The sequence below is a fragment of the Ptiloglossa arizonensis genome, chromosome 6, assembly GCF_051014685.1.
Source record: "Ptiloglossa arizonensis isolate GNS036 chromosome 6, iyPtiAriz1_principal, whole genome shotgun sequence".
Classification (NCBI taxonomy): domain Eukaryota; kingdom Metazoa; phylum Arthropoda; class Insecta; order Hymenoptera; family Colletidae; genus Ptiloglossa; species Ptiloglossa arizonensis.
Window position 1 is genome coordinate 1,243,923 of NC_135053.1, and position 12,379 is coordinate 1,256,301.

Sequence of the window (12,379 nt, forward strand, 5' to 3'; positions counted from 1 at the left end):
GATCGTTTCAGAATCATAGGTACGAAAATATTTGATATTTCAGAAAAATTGTTAATTTTCGAGAGTACATTTTTTTATTACTTCCTTAATTCATTTTTATGAACTTTACTTGTCGCATATGTTTGCACTTATAACTTTGATATTAACTTATAATATTTCTTTCATCCATGATTTCATTCTTTGATTCATTCTCCAAAATTGTTCACAAATATGAATTGCCCTTTCTTCGTTGAATAATGTGTATACGTGCTTGACATTAATCAATTACCACTAGAATTTAAACAACTACTGTGTCATTGAATGCTTGAACTAAAGAATTGATTTCTAGTTAAACCCGAAGTTCAAAAATCTCGTCAGTGTTTTGTGACCAAACATCAAAATTGACTTGACATTGGAAATAAAATCATTGAATTACAGAATTTAAGTTACTATCGTCCGAATATTTACTCAATTACAAGACACTTGTGCAAATTTAGCGGATGATGATTCTCTCTTGAATTAATTACACATTAAATAAACAAACTGATTCTGGTTGGTAATTGATTTTGCATTATTTTAATCTTAAGAATAAGCAATTAAAATCAAAGCCGAATAGACGCGTTTAACGGTGTTCATATTTGTAGAAAATATTTTCCATACAAAGGAAACACTCGCGCGTATCTTAATAATACAACCACAGAATTTCATTGAAAAATCTATTGCTCGGGTTTCGTTAACAATGTACCTAGGTTTCGGGGAACCGTGACACGGGAATCGATAAATTTCGAACGAAACAAAACAGGAGGAGGGCACGGGAAGAATAGCGTACCGTTAAGAAATAAAAGAGCGCGGTGGTTGATTTACATACGTTTCAAATATTTCGAACTTTTTCGTTAATCCTTTTCGCGGTTACGGAATTGATAAAAATCGGGCGGCTGCATCGAATTGACAATAGTTGGGAAGCCGATTCTCGTCAGGTGAACTTTTGAAAACTTCAGTACGGCCTCTACAGCAGTTTCATGGGATGCTTCGTCTACTTGGTGTTCGGCAGCTGCAAAGACATCACGGTAGGGCCTACAGCAATAATGGCTTTATTGTCGCAACAGCACGTTATAAGACTCGGTGAAGACATCGCCGTAAGTACTCTTCAACGTTTTTTCACGTGGTTTTTCACGAGGTTGCCCTGCTACCTCTTAAGCTCGAAAATTCTTTTACCTTACGAGAAAGAAATGAGATACGTGTGTAGGATGAAATGAATCTTGAAATTGGTTCCACCGCAGTATCTATGGACTATGTATCGGGTGTTCCGATTGAAGCAGACTGCTCGAGAAACGTGCAAACAATTCCCAATAGCATACTTTATCGTTACGCGCATGGATTTTTTTTCGTCTCTAATTTTATCGATGAAAACTTGAAAGACTGTCGATTTTTTCCCCAACGTTTATAATTTTCTTTTAAATCTCGTCGCCCTTGAACGAATCAATATTTTTAAGAATCTTTACGCGCAACAACAGCGAAATTCGTTTAGTTTCTAACAATTTCAATTTTATTCAATTCTGACCGTTAAGACTAGAGAAATACACCCGACCGTGCAACTAGAGAATTCGATTAGGGTGGTACAAAGATGTTTATATTAAAAGTATCGTTCAAAGTATAATGTATACTCGTAGTATATATGCGAAATATTTATATCGGACATTCCATATGATTGGAAAAAAGTTTCAAATATCAGCTTCTTTTTCGACCCACACGGTGGTACATCGCCTTAATTATCTGCTTCGGTCGTGACGATACGAAAGCATGTTTCACGCATTAATTTTAAAAGTTCTAAAGGATGAATAGGTCGTAAGAAACATGTCCCCTTCAACGTTACTTATTTTCACAGTTTTTAATGTCACAGTTTTCGAGTTTCGCAACAAGAAATTTACTTAACGCGGATAAATACCACATTAACGAGGATAAATAATAAGTTATACTTCGATGTATTTAAAACATGGAACAAGTTCACGAAACAAACTCCAAACGTGTCGAAACGTAAACGTGAATTCAACGTGGGTTTAACGCGTACGTGTAACGTGATACGATTAATGTCGTTTCTTTTTCAGGTATTCATCTGTTTTTTATCGGGATGCGTTATTTTGGTGATGGGGTTGCTCCATTTGGGATTCCTTCTGGAATTCGTTAGTATGCCAGTGATCGCTGGATTTACCAATGCGGCTGCAATAATAATTGCAACGTCTCAGCTGGGCACGCTTCTTGGTTTGAACGGCAGAAGCGACTCGTTCATCGATGCCATTGTTAAAGTTGTGAATCACATTGATATGATCACATTTTGGGACACACTACTGGGAGTCTGTTCTATGATTGTACTCGTGTGTCTGAAAGTAAATTTATTTTTTAAATTGTTTCAATCTATATCCCATCGATTCATGAATTACGCTATTTACGATCAGCATTTGTTGTTCATCGTTTGTACAGGGAATAAATAAACTATAGATAGTGACTTTGGAGTTCGAGAGAACTCACCGTGACAAATAAGAAACTCTTAATAACGATATAAGTTTTGTAATTCGCAAGTCAATAGTTCTTTGCACACTGTGTGCACCTTCTAGATTCTCTTGTAAGATCCGCTTAGTTAAAATTCGAGCAATTGGGAAATCGATTTTTCGGAAAACAAAGCTCCGTGGAACTGAATGTTGATTTATTGTTAATTTTAAACAAATGATCGCAGTTTTTTCGTTTCTATCGTAATTTGCTTTTCGATTGTTAAAAAACAGAAACTGCCTGGCAAGAAATGTGGAACAGCGTTTCAAAAATTTCTGTGGGTAGTGTCATTGGCGAGGAACGCTGTTGTAGTCATCGTTGGAATAATATTAAGCTATTCATTGTTCTCCTATGGTATCAAACCTTTCAAAATTACTGGAAATATAACTGAAGGCTTACCTCCGGTTGGTCCACCGCCATTCTCTATTGTAACCAGGAACTATACGTACAATTTTGTGGAAGTGATTAACGAACTCGGAAGCACCACCCTTTCGGTTCCTCTGATCGCCATTTTGGAGAGCATCGCTATTTCTAAAGCTTTCGGTACGTTTCTAAAAGTCAACTCAAAGCATTCAATTAATTAACGAAAATATATGCACAACGTAACAGTCTCCAACAATTGTCCTGTTAATTTTTTAAAAGTCTTCGGTCGGTCCACCAACTTTAAAAGTTTCAGAAACAACGAGTTCTCTGCTAATACAAAACAAAATGTATTACTAAAGCAGTATACAATCTCGTTTACCAATGTCAATGAGAAACTTTCGTTAAAAAATGAATTTGTTGAGACCTACTCCTTTTTCCACTTGATCGTTGATTACATTTTTCTCATTATTTTAATAGAATTCTTTGCGCTCGAATAAAATTCCGATGTTAAATGCGATAACCTAAATATTTTCTTTCGTTAATCTACATTGTTGACTATATATTTTCTGTTGCGTCATCGAATAATCTTATACGTTTATATCGAACAAAATGATCGATAAATTTAATAATAAAACGTACCAAGTTAAAATTGTGAATACGAGCATTACCGTTAACGAATTTATGAGTCGCAGTTTAACATAGTTTAGCAATAAATCGCCATTGTTATCGAAGAAGCGAGACTCCTTTTATAATACCCGCGATATATTTTCAATTTTTATTTCCCCTATCCCATTACGTGACACTTTTACCAGAAAATAAAAACAAATGACCGATAAAGAGTGTAGATACCGAAACCACACGTTCGAATGTTTTTCGAGTGTATAAAGTAATTGTGTAAAGATGTTCAAGGGCGTTAAAACCCTCTAGCGTTTAGGTCGAATCGTTTCTATACGTTCGCATCTTAATTGTATTCTTTCAGCGAGAGGAAAGACGGTCGATGCTAATCAAGAAATGTTAGCTTTGGGACTTTGCAACATTTTCGGTAGCTTTGTACGATCGATGCCAGCCACGGGAAGCTTCACAAGGACCGCCGTAAACAACGCTTCGGGTGTAAAAACACCGATGGGCGGTGTAATTACTGGATGCCTGGTGCTTTTAGCGTGTGGCCTTCTGACCTCGACTTTTGAATTCATCCCGAAAGCAACCCTCGCTGCAGTGATTATCGTTGCCATGTACTACATGTTCGAGCTTCATATTTTCAACGTGCTCTGGAGAACGAAAAGTAAGATCCGATTAATCGCGAGCCACGCTACGCGGGGCATTATCCTGATTTCGCTTCAATATTTCGTGCGCGGGGTTCGCCTTTAAACTCTTGTACACTTTCACGACAAAATTCCCAACGACCTTCCCTCGTTCCTTAACGTTAGAACTACCGACGATGAAAGTATTCCTATTTGTGTCAGACCGCATAGAGTGGATCGAAAGAGTATTTGCACACTATACTATATTATGTGGAAATTCCCCTAATCTACAAATCTGAAATGAAAGTTTGCGCGCATATAAAGCATACTGGGCTGCATATAACATAATTTTGTTGTTGACGAAAAATGTTCTCGAGAGGATAAAATTAAGACACAAAATTCAACATTTCTTCATTGTTTTAATACAAGTTTGGGGGGACTTTCTTCACGGTTGAACGATAGAGCACTAAAAACTGAACATTTTTTGTAGGAAAGTTTTTGTTGTACCTCGCACGATTGCGAAGTCAGAAAGAAAATGAAAGTCGCAAAATGTTGCTAACTTTGCAGTACTAAGTTTTTAAAGATACAATTTATCACGTGTTTAACAACATCGCGTTACAATCGTCATTTGATCTTCTTTCGGTTCATAATGCTTTCCCTTCGTTTTTGCAATTGTATTATATAATAGAAGATAATTCACGATTCTCGTAGCGTTCATTTTGGTGCAGGAGAATCACGATAAATGCAACCACGATATTTCCATGCAAATCTCGTTCGTTGTATTGTGTTGACAAGTGGACGTGACTAATTGCACGAATCTCGATACTTGCAGGAATTTTCAGCTCTGCTTTCTTCCAGCTGTCGAGGTTCTATCGTACTGCATTTAATACATACATGTACGTCAGGTGGAGCATATACGACGCGCGGTATAATTGTTCTCCACATTCTCCGATCTATTCGGTGATAACATTCCCTTTAATCTTTTCGTGCCGAATTAATCGGTGTCAGGAATAGCTTTCGTGCTGGATCAATTTCACGATTGATTCGCGAAGAAATATATCTGCTGAGAAATACGTATATAAAAATTAAAAAGGGAAGTAAAAAATCTCTCAAAAATGTCCACAAAGACCAAGAAGTTTTCGCATCCGGGTGTTTTCAACTCGAGTTTCTAGAATGATATCGTTGCCCTCGCTTGTGTATGCTCGAGCGCGGCAGTTAAAATCTTAAAGGGTCCAACCAGTTTGGAGTCCTAAAAATTGGTCGGTACTTGACATTTTTAGAGGAGAAAACTATCGGACGTATAAATTTCAAACTTTGTTGAGAACATATTTACTCAAAATGTTGCCAACCTATTGCAATAAAATGGAAACAAAACGAAAACGTGAAAAAGGAACAACGATTGCGCTAGCATTAGCAGATCCGAACTGTATATCAACGTCCTTATTCTTTCAAATTTTCGAATGAAGCTTTACAAATACACTTTCGAGGGGTCGATTCGCCGAAAGTGTGGAACAAAAGAGTCTCGATCTTATCGATCCCGCGGCCATAGTTAATCTCGTTTAACGGTGGGGATCACGATCGTTCCGAACAGCTAAAGTTTATTATGGGCGATCCACGTGAACGCGGGACGTGTTAACGACCGGTCTGGTCACCACCGACGAAACCCTGTCTTCCGTTGACAATTCACCGCTCGCTGCGATTCTAATTTGGTATTTGTCTTTGCTTGTAGAAATCGATCTGATACCTTTGACAGTGACTTTGCTGAGCTGCCTGGTAATTGGTCCAGAATACGGCATGATTGCCGGTATCGTGGTAAATCTAATTCTCCTGCTCTATTTCGCGGCCAGGCCCGGATTATTGATCGAAGAGCGCGTTGTCGATGGACTGACGATTCTGTTTGTATCGCCGAAACAATCGCTGAGCTATCCGGCCGCGGAATACCTCCGCGAACGAGTGATGTCGTGGTGGGTAAAATTATTCTTCCTCCAGCCACCCAGCCACCCAGTCACCCACACCCACCCCCTGTAATTGGATCATAAATCTGATCTTGCACGGTTCTCCCCGGGCCGTTCGTTTTATTTACCCGGTAATCTGACGTTATTGTTCTTTAGGTGCGGCGGGAGAGCAGAAACTATTCCCGTGGTAGTGGAAGGCCGTCACGTGCTTAGAATCGATGCAACTGTCGCCAAGAACCTTGCCTTGCTGCTGACGGACCTGCAGGCGAGGGACCAGAAGCTCGTCTTCTGGAATTGGTGCGAGGAAGCCAGGCGGACTTTGATAAGCTACGACGTCTCCCTGACGATGTCCTTCAGGACTTCCGGCAGCATAGCTCAAATATTTTCAGGTAGAATCGCGTCACCTCACGTTCCACGCGAGTGAAATTCTGAATCTAATGAATGTGCGGAACACTTTCCTTGGAATTTTGGAATGCTCCCAAGCGTCCACGGGCGTACGAGGCGCTCTTTCACCGAGATCGCGTGCAACGATGGCTCGCGGAACCTCGTGAAATATTTTATTTAACGGTAGAACCACTAACGCAAATAATTGCACCTGGACGACGCATGTCTTCGGTTTGCGTCTCGATTGCACACGGGCTCGGTAATAATTTCCACCGGATTGTTTCACGGAAGGTTACAGTCTGTTTCACAAAAGCGTGTCGTTGGTATTTTTGTAAATGGGATTATTTTCGTGAAAAACTTTATATAAACCGAATATGCATATAAAACGCTAATACGCTCTTTAACAGTGAGTCAAATCTCCTCTATTAGCTATAATGGCTTGGCATCTCCTTGGTATGCTTTCTACCAATTCTTCGGCGTATAATACAGATAACGATCATCATATTTGACGAATCCAGTCTATTAGGGTTCTGAATTTTAATATATTCTCTTTAAGTTTGTGCTTCGTTAAGAACAACGCATTTTCGAGTGGATTTGCATCAGGGGACCAGGATAGTCGATCCAACACGGTGATGTCATTTGTCGCTTTCCATTCCCTACAGATGTGACTTCCGTGATTTTGATCGTTATCTTCTTGCAAAATCCATGTGTTTTTCGTTTGAGTGAACCAACGTTTCACCGATGTGTCCCCTTTGATACAGTTTTAACATTTACGCAACGAAAGTGCTGGATTTTTAACAAAGAGTCCGAAGATCGCTTCGTTTTCTTTGTTGCCTGTAGTTTGCTCATTAACCACGATTTGGAAAATCATCGATATGTTTCGTTTTCTTTTACCTATCTACCATTTCTTGACAAGCTGTGGTGACTTGTGCAACACTTGAAAGTATTTCGCAACACTTGAAAAACTCATTTTTGGTCCTTTTGGGCGACTACACAGGAAACAACTCTCAAACCGTTTTGCGTATGCAGCACTCATCTGGGAAAGATCTGTTCTCGACAACGATAGAAACGAATTTGAAAGAAACTTGGGCAACGCATATTCGAGAGATCCGTGCGTGTTTAGATTATCATGGCCTTCACTTCAGTGGGTGTTAAATTTCGAAGATATCGCTAACACGTTCTTATGGGACAGACTATAACTCGCGTTACGTTTACACCGACTGTCTCTAATGGACGGTGTATACAAGGTGTAACGGTATAACGCAAACATTGTACAGAACGCTCATAAATTCATGGTACCAAGTTTACGCGTTCGTTAGCATCGATCAAAGGAAACGAAAAAATGTTGGCAAACATCGATTCCCAAAACCAACGGGTTTCTAGTTTTAAACGAGTAGTCGTTAAGATAGAATTTTGAATATTTTTGACGCAAAACACACTTTTTCCCACTATTTTGAAAAAAAGACGAAAAGCGATCGGATAAAAATATCAGTGCCTCTGTTCGTTCAATACCAAAAGTTTCGGTTCTGTCGATGCTGGTTCAAAAATTAATTTTTTATTTTCCACGGTAACTTGCTTCCAACTAGGATTTTTGTAATTTATACTTTTGACGCGTAATATTTATATCGACCAATTTGACCAAAAGTTTCTACAGAAGCATTTTCAAACACTAGTGGGATTTCTAGATATCGTTACTTGTATTTGCATGGCGTGCTTTAAAAAATGACTCGACAATGTTGTCACACATGTGTGTATAACATAGCATGCAATACAAAAGTCCAAATTTTCAAAGTCGCGAATTTGTTAATTTAATAATTCGTAATAGGAACGTTTCTGTACATATTATATTTTATCTATCTGAAAGCAAAAATTTGGCACCTTGCTTCATCGAGGCCTTTGCGAACTAAATAGGGTTCCTTTGTTTCTTGTAAATAATCCTAAATCAATTGTGAAACATCAAACTAATGGTTACACGAGCAAGATTTAATATCTTCAAAGACATACGAAGAGTCTTCTATAGAAAGAAACGCATAATTTTAATTTGGAAAATATATGAAAAATTTATGCTAGTAAATATTAGTATTTTAACCGTATTTGCTTATATATGTATGTATGTTAAACAATAATTATTTGTGTCAATTCTAAACCCTCCTTGGTACAAATTTTACGTTTCGTGTTTTTATTATATAAGATTGATCGACATGATAGACATCACGATTTGTGATTCGATTGATAAACCTCGGTTTATTTTTGCGGATTAAATATAAAAGAATATTTTTACTCGAGACTCCAAGATTATATTTTTATCGAATAATCAACGGTAATTGGCATTTAAGATTCGTGTGTGGTCTCTACAATTCTACAATCTCTTTCTTCCAAAGACGATCAATATTCTCGTGCTTGAGTAACCGTTACTTTGATGTTTGAAATTTGTACACAAACATATAATAAATTGTGAACAAAGTTTATATTTCACAACTTTCAATTTATCGCATTATACAATAATTTGTTGTAATAAATAAAAACTTGTGGTGTATTGTTATCGTTCTGATACAAGAAGAGCAAAACTACGGACACTCGTTAAATTAATTGCCTCGAATCGTTCGAAGTATTAAATGTTGCGAAGCATATTATACTTTTCAATGCTTTTAATTCCCTCTAACAGAGAATATATGACAGAAATATCTTCTGGCTGGGAAATAGTTAGTTCTCGAATTTGTCTTCGTTAATACCGTTTCATTGAGTTTGGTAAATACCGCACGCGTGTAAAGTTTGTACCACGAATTCGTGAACAGTCTGTTTAAGTTCCCCCTAACTTTTATGTCATTTGTACGTTTCATTATCATAAAAGCTCTCGTTTTTTCCTCTGAAAGCCTCCATTAAGTGAACTTTGTAAAACTCGGCATAATTAAAAGTCTGAGAGGGTAACATTCGGCGAGCAAATACGTTCCGGTTAAATTATCAAATTTTTGTTTTGTCGGCAAGGAAAGGGTTACAGTGAAGGACAGTTTCTTTCCTCGTCATTGCAAACGTTAATGACTTTGTGTTACATTTTATCGACATAATTTCGAGTAATATTTTTCCGTATCAATTATCCGAGTATATGGTAAACGTTCGTAATAAAAAATACACTTCCAGCCCTACCATGTAGGTAACGATACTTTCTTGGATTATAAAGCGAAGTTTGAAGTGCCTAACCGTCTCTGTTTAGGTTTGGACCATTGTTTTTGTTTTTTGTAAATAATTCATTTTTTACCATTCGTTACTAACGGATTTAAAAAGGGGTCAATTTCGTCACGCTTGAATAAACAGTTCGACTCTTTTAAACGAGAAAAAGTTAATTTCCGGGGAACAATTAATTGTCTAAGAATATCTCGTGCCATGTATTATGGATTGTTTTCTTTTAACGAGGGATATGTCGTTATTTTCAATCTAAATTGACTTTCCATTTCTTTGTTTATTTTCAAAACCGAAATCATCGCCATTAAATTAGAAAATCTTTTTTAATAATGAATGAAATGAATGTTACGATCGGTTACCTACAGACAAATTTGGCCGCTTCGAAATTACATCAGAGTCGATTTAATGCAAAGTAGTTCTGGAACACATGTAATTTGATCTGTTCACAGGAATATGATGACAAGTCTTCAAAATCCGAAGAAAATTATCACTTGTTTTAGTATAACATCACGCTTAGTGACTTACATATTGCGGAAACTTTACGAACAAGTATTTAACGCTATTAGAAGTGTTTATATAAATTTTGTCCAATATAATTTTTTTGTTTACTATATATATATATGTATATATAGTCGCATCAACTGCTAATAGTTATTAGGGACTAGTTCCAGCCCTCACTAGAGTTTATTTAGTAGTTTAATGCTTCGACCACTTTATTTGCTTTTAAAGAAAATGTTCGAAATGGCCACTTGTCAACTTAAACGCGAAGCTCATAAACTCTCGAACATGTTGCAAAGCCTTGATACGCGCCTGGTGGCAAGCTTCTTCGATATATTGACGCATTTCAACTTCTACGAAGATTTCATCTTGAGTTAATCGTAGGGAACAATTTTTTAAAAATTATATTCAATAATTGCTTAAATAAGACACAAGGTTTTATTACATTATTAGAAATAGTACTTATATACGTAGCTACTTACGCTACGTATTTAGCAGCGTATCAATGTTTCGAATTAACAGTAGGATAAGAATGTGTACGTACGTTTATATAAACATTTTTGCGAGTTTTGTTCTTAAATTGATTCTTGCAATACTGCCCATGTATTAACCCTTAAGTAGGCGCGCGAAGTTCTAGTATACCTCTCACTGGAGCACGTAATGTGTTTTTGCTTGATATAGATTGGTTACTTTCTAATTGAATTGAAACGTATTGAATACATTGTTTACACGACAATGGAGAAGAAAAAAAGAAATCGAGAGTTTGTTAGACCCCTTGTGTTACAGTTACGAGTTTGCTTACTGAAGGGTTAAAAGATATACTGTATTTTTTGCAATTAGGTTATTTATGGATTAGATTCTAGATTTCTAGTTCATGTAGTTCGTTTCGTGCGAGCGGCGAAAAGTAACACGAGATTTTTACATTAGCACTGTCAATATTCGATAACATACACGAATACACGTAAATAGATGGCTAGTTGGCTGGTATCGAAAGGATTGAAGGATTTCGATTCGTTTTACCGGTAATAACGCTTGCATAACCACGCGATGCCAATTGCCGGAAATATCGTGTTCGGAAAATGAAACTTTATTTGTACGTTTCTACGAATAACTATCAGGAAGTTTCATAGGAGAAATGTTCATCGTGACTACGTGACTTCGATCGAAAATTGCAAGCATTTATATACGATTCTGCCATCTTATATGCGCATATAAAATTATCCTAGTGAGTGGAGTAGGAAAATAGCGTCCGAGTTGAATCGAATCGTAATACCTAATTTCATTTGTTATTTAATCCGCGCATTACAGATTATCCGGATTTTTGTTTGAATTTTAATGTCGATTGTAAATTTTCTTTGGAATTGACATTTAACGTAATTGTCGTTATGTTATCAATATGACTGCGCGTGATTATTTTATGATGCTTTAGCGATGGTTTTGCATCGGGATGTAATTTATATCAATAATAAAATTGGGTGATGGATGTTTGTCCGTGGCAGCACCAATTAAAAACAATTCAACGTAAAGGTACGAAATTTTACCGATATTTTTCAAAATGATTTGAATAGATCGCGATAAAGGTTCAATTTCAAACTTCCAATTACTTTCCGAGCAATTAATTAAAATGTCTAAAATAACGTGCAAAATTGCACACATCCCCCGCTCGACTCTACATAATCATTGAGCCAAGTCTCTATAGGTACGTATTTCAAAAATGATTTATGTTATTCAAGTGTGGAAAATATTGCAGCGAATTGTAATAGTACAAAATAGGTAAATTTCCTCTGAAACTGATTACAGATTATAATCCCGTACTTTGTACGGATAATTTAGCTAGGTATATGTACACACGTTTTCAGCAGACCAGATTATAACAGATTACTTTGTTCACCTTGTTTCGAAGTCTAATCTATTGTAATTGAAATAAAATATTTTCAAAATCATTATGTTTCTATATTAATTCAAATTATGGAAGTTCTGTATCATTATTTTAATAACATGGTATTGTACTCTTCTATCTGCCCAGTGAAGTAATTTATTCGAGATAAATAATACATTGAAATCTGATTGAAGTTTAAAATAAAAGTATTAAAGGTACTAATTGGTATAATGAACATCAAAGGTAATGCAAATTAAATAGTACAATAATATTAAAGAATTAAAGATAGCTTGAGAATTGTTCAATAATTTGTTCGATGATAAATTGCATATAATACTTTCAACTATTAAAATATG

General features: G+C 36.5%; 1 protein-coding gene across 4 annotated transcripts in view; it reads left to right on the forward strand.

The window, feature by feature from the left end:
• The window catches only part of LOC143147900 (sodium-independent sulfate anion transporter), a 35,676-nt gene extending 23,530 nt beyond the window's left edge, over positions 1–12,146 (forward strand). For 2 of the 4 annotated variants that reach the window (XM_076313614.1, XM_076313615.1), the window contains exons 3-8: positions 978–1,115; positions 2,085–2,363; positions 2,757–3,066; positions 3,866–4,168; positions 5,857–6,091; positions 6,239–12,146. In XM_076313614.1, the coding sequence (XP_076169729.1) occupies positions 978–1,115; positions 2,085–2,363; positions 2,757–3,066; positions 3,866–4,168; positions 5,857–6,091; positions 6,239–6,506 (1,533 nt within the window). In that variant the 3' untranslated portion in view covers positions 6,507–12,146. Of the gene's footprint in view, positions 1–934; positions 1,116–2,084; positions 2,364–2,756; positions 3,067–3,865; positions 4,169–5,856; positions 6,092–6,238 lie in introns of all 4 variants that reach the window. The other 2 variants (XM_076313616.1, XM_076313617.1) reach the window with 2 other exon arrangements.
• The last annotated feature ends 233 nt before the right edge of the window (positions 12,147–12,379 follow it).